At 52.4% G+C, this 14,779-nt stretch overlaps 1 protein-coding gene across 1 annotated transcript in view; it reads left to right on the top strand.

The window, feature by feature from the left end:
* Positions 1–318: 318 nt before the first annotated feature.
* Pdxk (pyridoxal kinase) overlaps positions 319–14,779 on the top strand; it is a 29,528-nt gene continuing 15,067 nt past the window's right edge. The window contains exons 1-5 of the mRNA XM_038342235.1: positions 319–554; positions 11,254–11,308; positions 12,014–12,118; positions 13,491–13,574; positions 14,681–14,727. Of these exons, the coding sequence (XP_038198163.1) occupies positions 468–554; positions 11,254–11,308; positions 12,014–12,118; positions 13,491–13,574; positions 14,681–14,727 (378 nt within the window). The 5' untranslated portion in view covers positions 319–467. The remainder of the gene's footprint in view (positions 555–11,253; positions 11,309–12,013; positions 12,119–13,490; positions 13,575–14,680; positions 14,728–14,779) is intronic.

Raw genomic sequence — 14,779 nt, 5'->3', positions numbered from 1 at the left:
CAGTAGGGATCCTTCGGATCTCTGAGTCTTAGGGCGCTAGAGCTCGGTGGCTCTTTGGATAGCAGTTCCCAGGAGTGCCCCCCAGGGGGTAGTCAGTGCCGCAAGCTAATGAGGCCGAATGGACTGGAGGGTGTGTCCCAGGTGATCTGGCTAGTGCAGGCTCAAGTCTGCAGAAGGGATGACCGATCACGTGCTGCAGCACAGAAGATCCCGTCCAGATCAATTCCACAAGTCCCCTTTCCCGGAGGGGCGTGGTCTGCCTGCAGGACCGCCTCCAGCCCGCCCCTCGCCGCTCGGGACTCGCGGGTTAGCAGCCGGCCTGTTGAGGTCAGAGGAGGCGGGCATCGCGTCCAAACCCAGCGCCTGCGCGTGCTGGAGGCAATCGGCTGCGGAGACCGAGCGTGCGGCCTGGGTTAGCCGGATTCCGTGACACCACCTGTGCCACGCGCCACCACGGCCTGCCTGGCATGGAGGGCGAGTGCCGGGTGCTCTCCATCCAGAGCCATGTTGTCCGCGGTTACGTGGGCAATCGGGCGGCCATGTTCCCGCTGCAGGTACGCGCTCTCCCGCTTATATAACCCGTGCTGCTGTCGGGTCTGCTGGATCGCAGCATAGCCTCCCCAGACCGATGACCTTGGTCCCCACTTCGGCCACCCTCGGTTCCCCGTTGAGAGCTGGGTGCGCTGCGGGCAGAGCCTGGCGCATGCAGGCCGGGGCGTGGAGTGTCCTGGGGAGCCTACAAGTAGAGTGGTGCAGGTGGCACGGAGCCCCCTACCCGGCTGTGGCGCACTAAGTCCCTGCTGCTTCCGGCTGTCTGGCCAGTCGTGGGCGGGGGCTCCCCGAGGCGTTGAAATGCTGAGCTGGAAGGATCCTGCCCTGCTGAAGCGCTGACAGCCTTTTGGTAGACACATTGGCGGGTGATGGCACATTCCCTGCTGAAATCCAGGTTCTGCCTCTATCCACCCAGTGAGCTTGGACCAAGGAAGAGGCTGGGCCACACTTTGGGTTCCACCACTCCTGGGGTGGTCTGTCATCCACTGGGATGGGGCTAGAACCGCCCTGCACCTCCCGCAGGCCTGCTTCTATCTTAAGAGACAGCACAGTTTGCTGAGTTTCGCTTTGGAAGCAACCTGTTACAAGGGCTGTAGCCTGTCACCTTTGCAAGAGCCTCTTTCCCTCCCCTGAGGTGTGTATGTCATGAATGAGGCTATCTCCGGTCATTTCTGGCGGTGCTTCCTGCTTGTGATCGGGTGGCCCTAGGAGGGAACCAGGGTGCAGTGGGTATTAGAATGGGGGCTAGGGACAATGACAGAGTGATTGGCACTTTCTTGCCTGGCCGGTCCAGCAGGAAGATTGGGCTGATCTGGCCAACCAGGTGGTGGCCTGCTTCACTGTACCTCTTTGACTGTTCACTGAGCAAGATGGAAGGTATCTGTTCATCTCATGCCTAGTAGCTGCCCTGACTCTTTGGGGACATTAGGAAGGAGCACCTGGCTACTGCAGACCTGCAGGAAGGATCTAGAAGGAAGACAGGTGGCCCAGGGCACTAAGGATAGTCTGAGGGCTGTCCTGAAGCTGGCATGCTTGGCAGACAAAATAGGGCAAATGGTTATGGGTGTACAGTACCAGAGGTTCAAGTCCATAGGCATGGGGCGGTTGCTGAGATGTGAGCCCCTATTGGTGGATAAGCAATTCTTCACCCACACGAACACCTATTCTTATTCCTCCCCAGATGCCCTGGTCTGGTGCTTCATGCTCTTAACTGTTGCTCTCGAGGTTATGGGACCAGGGGTGGGGAGCAAGATCACTGAGGTGAGACTGTACTTAGGAGCGTAGGGGTAGAGTCCCTGAAGCAGGGACAGCCGGGGAAGGTGGAGCCAGGTTGAGCTCTAAGCGGTCCTGTCACCTTGGACAGAGGTGAACAGGGTTCCTGGGGCCCTGTGTCCTGCATCTCTTGTCTCTTCCACCTGCTGCTGCTCTTCCTTCACTGAGTCCTCTGCCCCTGTCTGGACCTCTGTCCTCTAGACTGCACCAAGGACTCAGCTATCTCATTCAGCCTGAAGCTACAGTGTTCCATCTTCTCAGGGAGTAGACTCTTCATCGCTTCCCTCCAGAGAGGTGCTTAAGGACCTGGGGACTCCTTTCAGTTCCATGTTGGCATTTTGCTGCTCACCATATCTCTGTACACCCTGGACAGGGAGAAGCAATGGGATGGTGGGCAGGATACCTCCAACATGGAGAGCCCTTAGCACGTGTGGGGAACTGGCACTGTCACAGTCTATGGTGACCTGGGGCCAGCACTAGCCAGCCTTTGGGCAGCTGTTCCAAGAGGAGCAGCCCTCAGGTCCAGAGCTGTTCTCAGTGGAGGCGGTGTGTGTATGTTCTTACTGTACAATCTGGCGCAAACAGTCTCATTCACACTGCTGAAGAGGGGAAGGAAAGCTAGAAGAGGGGGGGAGGATGTAGTCGTGGGCTGGAATCCCAAGATTTGTCCCAGTGCTGCTCCAAGAAGGCCACAGGCAGGAGGCTGGAGAGGCCGCTTGGACTGACCCAGGTGACTGGAGGTTGTCCCATCAGGTGGCTGCCCAGTCAAGCCAGAGTAATGGCTGCGGAAGTTTCTGAGTCTCCCTTGTAGACCTGGCACCTGTAGACTATTGATGAGCTGGTACCAGGACCTCTGGAGTCCCTTGTGCTGGGCCTGGCTTGTGCCTGTGGTTAGGGAGCTCCCTCTATCATCTGCCTTGGAGCACAGTCTCATACCTGAACCATCAGCCCTGCCTCCCCAGTGCTCCCTTTAAAGTTTTCTGAGCTCCCCCCTCCCCGGTCTTCCCCCTCCCCAGTCTCCCACAGGCAGCTGGGAAATAATTATACAGAGGGGCAGCAGAACCTCACCCCTGTTTCCAGATTTTGCTTCTGGCCCCAGGCCAGGGTGTAGTGGCCAAAGGCTTCTTGTGACCACAGTCAGTAGGAGGTGGGTACCAGTTGAAATAGCTGAAGGTTTTCAGAGCAGAAACAGGGTAAAGGGAGAGTGGGGACAGGCTCCTGGGCTCCCTGCCCCTCCCCCTCCCTTTCTCACACCCCTCTGCCACAGGGGAGGGTCTAGGACCCTGGGGGTTTCCTGCTGTGTTGGCTCTAGACTGTAGGGTGAGCAGAGAAGGGCAGGGTGAAGTGCAGTGAGCCTTGTTGCCTGCGCGTCTTTCCTCCTTGTTTTCTGTGGTGGAGAAGACTGAACCCAGGGCTTCATGCTTGTTTAATAAGTGCTCATCCACTAAACTGTGCCCAGGCCCCTATTCCTTCCCTTTTAAAATAAGGTCACACTGTGAAGGCCTGGCTGACCTTAAACTCACTGATCTCTGCCTCCAGCGTGGGGATGAGAGATGTATGCCACCATGCTTGGCTTCCCAATACCCTCGTTTAATGCTGCTGGGGACAGAGGCCAGGGCCTTTCTCACATGTGCTAAGTAATGTTCTACAGCCAGCTACACTTCAGCCCACTTCCTCCTGCAAGGGGCAAGAGTCAATATCTCAAGGGTGTTTGTGTGTGCATCCACCCCTGTGTGAGTATGTGTATATGTATGCACATGTATGTGAGCATGCTCAGGAATACACTTAAGCGATGGGCTTCCTGAGCCCCTTGTGTGTGTGCAGAGCCTTCCTCACAGAATGGTTTGCCAGCCATTCCTGTGTGTCAGGGATTGTGTCTCTATTCTATGTGCTTTCAGAGAAATCTGAGAACATTCAAGTTCAGAATCTAGTGAAAGACTGCAGTGTCGGTGATTTCAAGATGCCCTTTAGGAAAGGGAAGAGAGCCGCAGGGACTGAGGTCTCCATGCCCCGCATATAGCTGTGACTTCGAGCTCAGTCTTCTGAGAGTGGCAGGCACCTGACTGTGCCGGAGGAGCCAGTGTGTTGGCTGGAGAGGCACCTCCTGCTCTGTGTCCTTAACCGTGATTGTCTCCTGGAAATCAGCCCCTTGAGTAGCTAAACTGAGGACACTAGGCAAGACATGGCCCATCCAGGGGCCAGTTGCTGTGAATGGGTGTGAGGTCCCATGGGTGGGAGCCTGCCACCCCCGCCCCCTCTGGGGCAGTGTGCAGGAGGCCCTAAGTAGAGAGACCAGAGTACAGAGTAAGGACAGCTTGTGCAGCTCATCTGGGGTCAGGAATGCTGTTTTGGCACTCCCTGGAGGTTCAGCCAATTCCTGCTCTGTGAGCCAGATGTGAGCAACTGGCCAGCTGATAAACAAAGGGGGTTGTGGGACAGTTCCTGACCAGCTTGCATCTCAGTGACCACCTGGAACCTAGGTGAACCTGTATCTGGGTTACTGAGTCTGAGTGACCTGGCAAGGTCGGCCCCTGGCTGTGCCTGCCTAGCACTGTAATCCTGGCATGGTTCTGTGAGCCAGGCTGGGGGTGGCCCCAGGACCTGGAGTGAGCAGGGTGGGTAGAGAGATGCCTTGCGGACATAGGTAGAGAGATGTATTGTGGGACTCAGGTTGTCTCTATAGCATTCACCATGGAGATCAGAGGGTGTGGTTTGGCTGGACTGGAAGGCTGGTTAGTGGCCAGTTGTGGGAAGGATGTGGCCCTTTGACTGTTAGGTGACTCAGGATGACACAGTCACAAGATGCTTGCCTAGCCTGCTTGCTGATTCGCATCTGTGAAAGAGGCTTAAGCATCAGCCTGGGACTGGCTCTCCATGGCTGGAAACACTGGTGAAGCCTAGCCTGTTCCCCCTCCCCTGCACCCTCCTATCTGCCCCTAGATGCCTATGGAAGAACCACACTGGAACATTCCAGAGCTCACTCCACTCCTGCTGTGCTGATTTGCTCTACCTCCTTGGAGATTAGCTGAGCCATTGCTCTAAACACAGCATCTTCAGGCTGTGCTGCTTCAGGCTGTGTGAGCCTCTTTGCTGGAAGTTTGATGATGCAGCAGTGGAGGCAGGCATGGGGCCCCTGGGATGTGCACCACCTGCCCACACAGCAAGCCCAGCATAGCACACGTCACTGCTGGGGGGTGGGGACTGAAGAGGAGCCTGTGGCAGCCATGGGCAGCAGGAAGCAGGAAAGGCAAGCTCCATGTTCCTGTTTTGGTTTTCACTTTCCCAGGTGCCACTTGTCCTCATCTGGAGGTATTGTCCCCAGCAGTGGGAGGGAGAAAGCATAACAGGCTGTGTCAGGGATGCTTTAACTACCCCAGGGGACAGCCGGAGGCTTCTCCACAGGATGGTGCTGTCCAGTTTTGCCCAGCCCTCATCCTCATCCCTCAGCAGGTCAGGAAACTCAGTCTTGAGCTGGACACTGAGAAGCGAACCCTAGCTAAGCCTTTGCCAGCTGTGTCTTTCAGCACTGCTGGCTCCCAGTGTCATGGTCTTCACATTTGGTTTCCAGCTCACATAGTTGTCTGCAGGGAATTTGTTCTAAAATCCCTGGTGGATACCTTAAAATGAAGGCAGCACTGAATGCTCGATATAGAGTGTGTGTTACAGTAATTTTGTCTAGGTTGTTGTCTGTTCAGTTGAATAGAGCTTTGGGTTGGAGAGGCGGAGTTCACACTCAACTGGCTTGGATGAACCAGAGAGTCCTTAGTAAACTCAGAATTGGAGAAAGAGTGGCCCCAGGGAGCAGAGGCGGGACCCAAAGGTTGCATGGCCTTTTTGGAGCAGGTCATGGCAGGTTCTTATCTTGTATGTGTCCCCAGGTTTTATACTATAATCAACAGTGAAAGAAACCCCGTCAAGTGCTTTGTCCTGTTCCCGTACACCTATGATTTGCATTTATAAGGCAGGAACTAGAAGAGCTTAACATAGCAAAGGGGCTGGAGAGATGGCTCAGAGGTTAAGAGCATTGCCTGCTCTTCCAAAGGTCCTGAGTTCAGTTCCCAGCAACCACATGGTGGCTCACAACCATCTGTAATGGGGTCTGGTGCCCTCTTCTGGCCTGCAGGCATACACACAGACAGAATATTGTATACAAAATAAATAAATAAATATTTTTTTTTAAAAAAAAAAGAACATAGCATAGGAGAGTAGCCATTACCTACCTGCTGACCCAAGTTAATGAATGCAGGGCTAGAGAGACGGCTCAGTGATTAGGAGCACTAGCTGTTCTTGCAGAAGACCAGGTTCCACTCCACCACCCATGGTAGCTCACAAAGGTCTATAACTCCATTTCTTGCTATTTCACGCCCTCTTCTGGCCACCATAGGTACTGCATGCACATGGTACGCATGCATACATACATGCAAACAAAATATTTATACCCTTCAAAGAAATCTGTTGGTGAGTGTGTGCTCACTCTTACCTATCCATCTACCTCGAGTCAAGAGAGACTTTTCCGTGGTGTGTGTGTGGTGTGAGAGATACGTGTTTGCATGTTCACAAGTATGTGGTACATGTGTGCCATGCGTGTGGAGGTTGAGGGTTTTCGCATTCACAGGCATTTACAAAAGTGCTGTGAAGAGACTGTCAACTTTACAGAGGTGTTTTTTTACTCTTTCAGCTCTTTTGGGGGGCCCGCCACCCAGCTCCCAAGTGAATCACACACAGAGGCTTACTCTTAGTTATAAACGTCCGGCCTTAGCCTGGCTTGTTGCTTGCTACCTTTTACTTCAACTTATATTATCCTGTCTTCCTTTTGTATCTGGGCTTTTCTCATTCTCTTACTTCTTTGGATCTTACTCTTACTCCGTGGATTGCTATGTAGCTGGATGGCTGGCCCCTGGTGTCCTCCTCCTCCTTTGGCTACCTCTCCTTCTCCCAGATTTTTCCTATTTATTCTCTCTGCCTGTCAGCCCCACCTATCCTTTCTCCTGCCTCACTATTGGCCATTCAGCTCTTTATTAGGGCCATCAGGTGTTCTAGTCAGGCACAGTAACACAGCTTCACAGAGTTAAACAAATGCAGCGTAAACAAAAGTCACACACCTTAACATGATATTCCCAATACAAAAGAAAGCATTTAATTGGGGCTAGCTTACACTTTCAGAGGGTTAGCCCATTAGCTTCATGGCTGAAATCATGGTGGTAGACAGATATGGTGCTGGAGAAGGAGCTGAGAGTTCTACATCTGAATCCACAGGCAGCAGGAAGAGAGTGACTCTGAGCCTGGCTTGGACTTTTTGAAACCTCAGAACCCACCCCCAGTGATATACATCCTCCAACAAGGCCACACACACTTCCTAATCCTTTCAAATCGTGCCACTCCCTGGTGACCAAGTATTCAAATCTATGAGCCTATCGGGGCCATTCTCATTCGGACCACCACAGACTGTTCTTGGGCACATTGAAAGTTAAAGTCTAGGACTGGAGACCTGGCTCATGAGGTTAAGAACACTAGCTGCTCTTCCAGAGGCCCATTCCCAGCCACCACACGGTGGCTCACGACCATTTATAATGAGATCTGGTGCCCTCTTGTGCACATGCAGAACACTGCATACATAATAAATAAATCTTAAAAGAAAAATACAAGAAGAAAGTTAGAGTTCAACAGCCTGGGTGGCATGAGACCCTGTCTCAAAAACAAAACAAAAAATATAAACTATTAAAAGAACCCCCTTCCCTCAAAAACAAGGCAGCGCTTTGAGGGACAGTTCCTCTTGTCCCCAGGACTTTCTCCTCATTAAAGCTACACTCCTATTTGTTTTTATTGTTTTGAGACAGGGTCTCTTCGTGTAGTCCAGGCTGGCCTCACCTGCTATCCTGCCTCAGCCTCGGGTAGCTTGTTTGTGGGTTTTTTGTTTTGTTTTGTTTTGTTTTTTTTCTGTGTTTTGGTGGTGTGTCATCAATGTTTAGAGCTTGTGTGGGTGGGGTGAGGAGGGCCGTTAGACAGTGCTCGTACAAGTTTCTCTATCGTCCCCACTGGGACTGAATGAAACTTCTTGCTTGAGGTAGGACGAACAAAATGGTCTTTCGCCTATGCTGTGCCCACCGTGCAGAGAGCTGTGATGTTGAACCTTGGGCACAGACAATGGGTAAGTGTAGGTAGTTGCTTGGGAAGTGGTGAGGATAGACTATGCCTCTTTCTGATATAACTGTAGGAGTGTAAGCATTTTGAGGCAGTGGCTCTGTATAACCCTGGCCTATACAATGTCGTTCCCCATCCTTTTTGGACGCTGTCACTCACTGGGTCCTTCTTAGCCTTCACATCTCCAAGGTCCCTTCTGCCTTGCAATCTGGGGAAGTACTCTCAAAAGGCTCCTATAACTAAATAGCAAAAGTGTGGCCCTGGGAGAGAGTTCACACACTTAGAAGAATCTCACAAGGGTGAACAAGGGTCACTGGGGCCACCCTTTGAATCCCACCCAGCATAGAACATGTGAGTCCATTTGAATGGACTGAGTTTCCTGTGGTGCATTTCCTGGGACGTTTTGAGTAAAGGCTTCCCAGGGATAGATCAGCAGATCCACTGCTGTGCAGCCCAAGGTCATGAGGTCCCCAGGGGCAGAGGTCTGCTCATGCGCAGTGACCCTGGAGCCATAGTGGGGCAGGAAGGAATCTACCCTACGAGTTGTCCCAGAGATGAACATTGGGGAGAAATCAGCTGTTCACCGTGTTTTGGGGGGAGGGACACAGTCCTGATTCCTGCTTGAGCCAAGAACTATTTTGTGGCTGGTACCCCTAGGGCTGGGGGACAAGGTGTATCAGGCAGGCTATGGCAGACACTAAAGCCAGAGGGGTGACATTAACACAGGGTGATGTTTGTCAAGCCAGGTCGTAGGAGAGCAAAGAAGGCAAAAGGAGGTTGTGTGTGTGTGTGTGTGTGTGTGTGTGTGTGTGTGCGCGCGCTCGCATGCAAGTGCGTGCGTGCACAAGCATTCCAGCACCAGCTTTAATAGAGAAGGTGGGTCGAGCTCAAAAAAGTGGGGAGAGGGGGCTAGAGAGATGGCTCAGAGGTTAAGAGCACTGGCTGCTCTCTTCCAGAGGTCCCGAGTTCAATTCCCAGCAACCACATGGTGGCTCACAACCTCTGGCGTGCAGGCATACATTGAGGCAAAATGTTGTATACATAATAAATAAATAAATCTTTTTAAAAAAAAAGTGGGGAGAAAAAGGAGAATGTGATGTCACATGCTTGGGGGACTGTGTTAGGAGACTTGCTCTGAGTTCAAGGTGAACCTGGGTTACAGGGCAAGACCTTGTATTAAAAAAAAGAAGAACAAGCAAGTTTGGGGGAAGGGAACACCAGCTGATTGATGCAATAATTAAAGCCTGGGCAAGCCTCATAACAGGTCCCACTGCCACTGGAGAAGGAACCATTGGTCCTGGTGGGAGAGACATGTCACTTTGCCACCTGGAGGAAGAGGAGTGACACCCAGGGGACTGCCAGTGCTGCTGGGGTAGAGTCAACCAGTGGAAGGGGGCACATCGTCCACTCTCCAGGTCCACTCTGTCCTCCTGTTGGAAGTACCTGGCCAGGACCACTACTCTGCGGGGATGTGATCTCCAGAGTCACAGCCGAAGCCCCCAGAAGGATGGATTGGAGCTGAGAAGAGGAATTAAGTGACAGCAGACTCCATCCTCTGGGGCCCAGGGTTCCCACACGGGAGCGAGGTTCCTGTCCTTGCCTTCTCAGCTGAGGATGACTGAGCTTTGTATACACATTTGGGAGGTGAATTCTGGAAATGTTCAAACTAGCACATGACGCTGATTAATACAGCACTTTTGACAGTAATATTTTAAGTGGAAACGCTAGTCCAGGGGCTCAGCGCCATCATTTGGAAGCGGAAAATAGCAATTCCTTTCTCAGACGTGTGCGCCAGCTCTGAAGGATTAATTATCTGCGCACGCAGAAGCAGCGGGATGGGACAGCTTGGCAGGAATTCTGGGACATGTGTCATCCTCACTTCCAGCCTGGCTTGTCACAGTTATTAGAATTTTAAGGGGTTTGACATGCTGGAAGCTATATTGGTGCGCAGAAGTCTGGAATAGGCGAGCGAATCTGCCAAGTGCCGTTTTTACCTTTCTGGATTAGTGCAACTGCTAATTTTTGCTGCATTGCTTCAGCGATAATACCAGCTTGAATGTTTGGGGATGAGCTTATGAATGCAAACCATAAGCCCTTGAGCTCAGTGACTTAGCATGAAGCAAATACCATCACAAAGAATACGTGACAGGGAGGCCTACCTTGAACTGGACACTCAGCTGAGAGTCAAACCCAACAGGGTCACTAACTGGCCTGGAATTCATCAGTTAGGCTAGGCTGGCTGGCCCATGAACCCCAGGAACCATCACCAGCAGCGGAATTGCAAGCAAGCATTGCCATGGTTGGCATTTTACCGGCTGCATAATCTCCCGAGTTTAGGGTGGTCTCTTACTTTAAAATCAGAAGCTTTGCCGGGCGGCGGTGGCGCACGCCTTTAATCCCAGCACTCAGGAGGCAGAGGCAGGCGGATCTCTGTGAGTTCGAGACCAGCCTGGTCTACAAGAGCTAGCTCCAGGACAGGCTCTAAAGCTGCAGAGAAACCCTGTCTCGAAAAACAAACAAACAAAAAATATCAAAAGCTTTTAAACTCATTGATACCTTTGATCTGGCTCGGAGGTCCATAGCTTTAATTTGGCTCCGTGAGCTGCTTTGTGTGCTGAGCATGAACAGCTGCCCACACGGAGCCTCGGTCTCCACCCAGCTTGTCTCAGGGGCCCATTTGTCCTGTCTGGATGACTCCCACTGGAGCTGAGAGGCCATTCAGAGCAGCATGCTGCTCAAGGAACGTGGTTGTTCTGGGGGACCTGAACAACTTTCTCTCGTTGACATGGAGGGAGGGAGAGTTTGCCAGCCGGAGTGGTAAGAGACTGGCTGAGCTAAGCAGCCCAGCTGGGGCTGGGTCTCGCCTCCTCAGGGTGGGTTAGAAGACCCACAGGGCTGGCTCCTTATCTGCACAGACAGCTGCTTACAGTGCTTTCTTTGGCCACTTTCATCAGGTGGGCCCTCTGGGGTGCTCCATGAACCCTTCAGTGCCTGCCAGCAGGGGAGAGGGCCGTGGCCACCCTGGCCCTTTGGGCAATGTTCCTGAGTGAAGGAACAAAGGAATCCTGTGGTTGGGCTTGTGTGGTCCTGAAATGCAAACATCTGGCTGACTTGGGCAGGTCCTTCTGTTCCCATCCTGTGACCATCCTGCCCAGGGGTCTGTACCTCCTGGATGGTCTCATCCATCACCTTCCTCACGTCAAGATTCTAGCCGTAGTTGGGATCCCTGCTCTGAGTTCTTGGGGGTCACAGATGGGCACTCACACACCTCTTCTGTTTGTCCTGCAGGTTTTGGGATTTGAAGTTGATGCCGTGAACTCCGTGCAGTTTTCAAACCACACAGGTAGGACTACAAGGTGGTAGCCATGGTGGAAGTGAGCGTGGCATATAGCCTGGCCTGAGGGTGGAGGCTGGAACCTAGAAGTGCCACTCTGTGCAGGGCCTGTGCCCACACCATGACTGATTTGTGTGACCACTCTTCTGGAACTGACTGGTGGGAAAATCTCTGTGCCTCAGTTTCCCTCTCTGTTAAGCTGGCAGTCATAGCACTACTGTGTTAGGAGAGCTGAACAGGTCAATCACAGGGAGTGCTGCCGTGGCCCCTTGCTGACAACTGTGACCTGCATGTTTGTATGCTTTTCCACTATGGCACGTCCTTGGGCCAAGAAGAGGAGCTGCGTGAGCTGCCCTGAACTGGGGTCTAAACAGCTGTGTGCCCCCATGACCCTATCCATATCTTCTGGGACACAGTTCCACAGGCCTACCTAGGGCACTGAGTATCTGTTCCTGGATTGTTTTGATGGAGACTAGTCATGACAGGGTGGAGACCACCGTTCAGCCCCCACCGTATAGGAACTGGGGTGCTTCCAGGGTATTGGGGTGCCACAGAGGCACTGGGCCCAGAGCATCCAGTCTGGGCCTAAGGCCAGCCCTCAGAACAGCTCACTGGACTTCCTCAAGACGGGTAGGGAGTTGTCATCAGCTGAGATGGTCACGGGGGAAACCTGGGGCTCCCACATCCACAGCTTAGCCTGTCTTCTTCCCGCAGGCTATACCCATTGGAAGGGCCAAGTGCTGAGTTCGCAGGAGCTCCATGAACTGTATGAAGGTCTCAAGATAAACAGCGTGAATAAGTACGACTATGTGCTCACTGGTGAGGGTCCCCAAGTCCTGGTGCAGGGTTCCCGGCAAGCTGGTGACAGGTCAGACACAGATCCCCTTTCTAGGCTCAGGCCTTGTCCCTGCTTCCTTCCCAGAGGGTCTTGGTATGCACTGGCACCAACACTTTCTGGAGGCCTCTAGAGTTTGGCCACCCTGGGTCGAAGGTGAATCGCTACGTGAGTGCTTCTGTTCTGTTTCTGGTTGTATTTTCTACATATTGAATCTATATGCTAATTTATTTTGTGTATATGTGTGTCCTGGTCCACACAATCGCACATACATGGTGCCACAGCATGGGTGCAGAGGTCTTTCTGCCATGTGGGTCCTAGAGAGCAAACTCAGGTTTTCAGATACAGCAGCAAGCATCCCTACTCCATTAGCCATTACACTAGCCCCAAGTTAGGTTTCGTTTTTCCTAAGACAGGTTTCTCTGTGTAATGGCCCTGGCTATCCTGGAACACGCTTTGGAGGCCAGCCTAGTCTACATAGTAAGTTCTAGGTGAACCAGGGCTTCATACATGAGACCCTGCCTCCAAAAATAAATCAAAATGTATTTATGTGTTTTTATGTTATATAGGTGTTTTGTCTGCATGCACATCACAAAGGGCTTCAGATCCCCTGGGAATATAGTGATAGACAGTTGTGAGCTGCCCTGTGGGTGCAGGGAATTGAACTCAGGACCTCTGGAAGAGCAGTCAGTGCTCTCAATTACTGAACTATCTTTCCAGTCCCTGAATAAAAAATTTTAAAGAGACACAGGGGCTGTGGAGATGGCTCAGTGGTTAGGAGCACTGAAACAACCAGGCGGTGGTGGCGCACACCTTTAATCCCGATACTTGGGAGGCAGAGACAGGCGGATCTCTGTGAATTTGAGGCCAGCCTGGTCTACAGAGTGAATTCCAGTACAGGCTTCAAAGTTACAGAGAAAGCCTGTCTCGGAAAATCAAAAAGAAAAGAAAAGAAAGAAAAAGAGCACTTAGCACTCTTGCAGAGGACCCAGGGTCATTCCCAACACACACAGGGCAGCTCACAACTGCCTGTAACTCGAGCTCTCGGGGATCTGACCCCATCTTCTGGCCTCTTAACGTTCATGCACAGACGTACACTCATGTAAAAAGTGATATGTTTTGTTGAAAGCAGAATTTGCCCATTATCTGTATGTCGTTCAGAACTCCTCAAGTCCCTGGGAACTGGCTGCCTGTCTTCCCCTCAATGAGTACAGACCCTTGGAGACCCTGTGTATTTCCTGGCCTGTCCCCCACTCCGATGCATGCTTGGTTTGATGGCTCTGGTTAAAGCAGATGTCCTGGTGGTCAGTGTGCCCTGTTTTGGGAGGATAAGTAACCTGGATTTTCCCTCCCAAGGTTACACGAGGGACAAGTCCTTCCTGGCCATGGTGGTGGACATCGTGCGGGAGCTGAAGCAGCAGAACTCCAAGCTCGTGTACGGTGAGAACTGGGCCATGTTGCCTCTCGCACGGTGTGCCAGTGCTGCTCTCACCCCTCAGGAAGGGGCTCAGCCATCTCACTTCATGCTCGGGTGGTGGGGTGGACACACCATATCTAGTTTGTCTGCGTGGAGCGTGACATGGTTTCCAGGCAGCACGGGGTCCATGTGCCACCAAGAGCAGAGGCGGTGCTGAGCAGACATGCAGACTAAGGCTGGCTTCTGAGTACCAGTCTACCAGGTGTGCACAGTGCTCTCTGCCCTGAAGGCCAACAGCCCATTGCTTTGTCTGTGCAATGCACTGTGGTCCAAAGGGAATGTGCTTGAACCTGGGAAGACACAGTGAAAGCTGGTTTAGTATTCTCTCAGCCAGGCTCAAGGGAAGGGCACTATGCCAGTCCAGGTGACCTGAGGTAATGTGTGCTTGAGACAAAGGTGTGAATGATGGTGTGTGTGAAATTATCCCGAGGACCTAGTTGTCTTGGACAGAGAAGTGCAAGGTGCTGGGGCACACAACTGTTCTTGTGTCTCCGTGTATATGTAATGTTAACATGATTGAGAGACCAGGGGTGAGGCTCAGTTGGCAGAGTGCTTGCCTAGCATACATGAAGCCTAAGCCTGGTCCCCTACCACATAACTGAATGTGGAGGTATGCACCTGTAATCCCAGTCCTCAGAGTCAGAAGTTCAGGGTCATCCCAGCTACATAGTGAGTTCAAAGCCAGCCAGGGCTGATGAGAGCCTGTCATTAGTTAAGGGTGCTCACTCCTCCTGCAGAAGCCCCGAGTTCAGTTCCAAGCACCCACTCTGACGGCTCATAACTGCCTGCAAATCCCACTCTAGGAGCTCTCATGCCCTTTTCTGAACCCCTGGGCACCTGCACACATGGTCCAGGTGCACACACACATGCACACACTCTGGCGGTTAGAGCAAGAGTTAGATGTGGAGGCATGTGGTGTGCATGTCTGCATCCTCAGCTGCATGGGAGGCTGAGGCAGGAAGGTGGTGAGTGCAAGGCTAGCCTGGGCTGCACAGTGAGAAAGTAGACAGTGTGGAGGTCTGTCATCAGAAGCTCTAGCGGTTGCTGACCAGATGCTGTGTCCCCGCAGTGTGCGATCCTGTGATGGGGGACAAGTGGAACGGCGAAGGCTCCATGGTGAGTGCACTCCTTTGCTATTAGACACGGGGTCTGTGCATCTGCTTTGAAC

This window comes from Arvicola amphibius, chromosome 9 (genome assembly GCF_903992535.2).
Source record: "Arvicola amphibius chromosome 9, mArvAmp1.2, whole genome shotgun sequence".
Taxonomy (NCBI): Eukaryota; Metazoa; Chordata; class Mammalia; order Rodentia; family Cricetidae; genus Arvicola; species Arvicola amphibius.
This window is presented reverse-complemented; position numbering and strand designations above follow the sequence as displayed.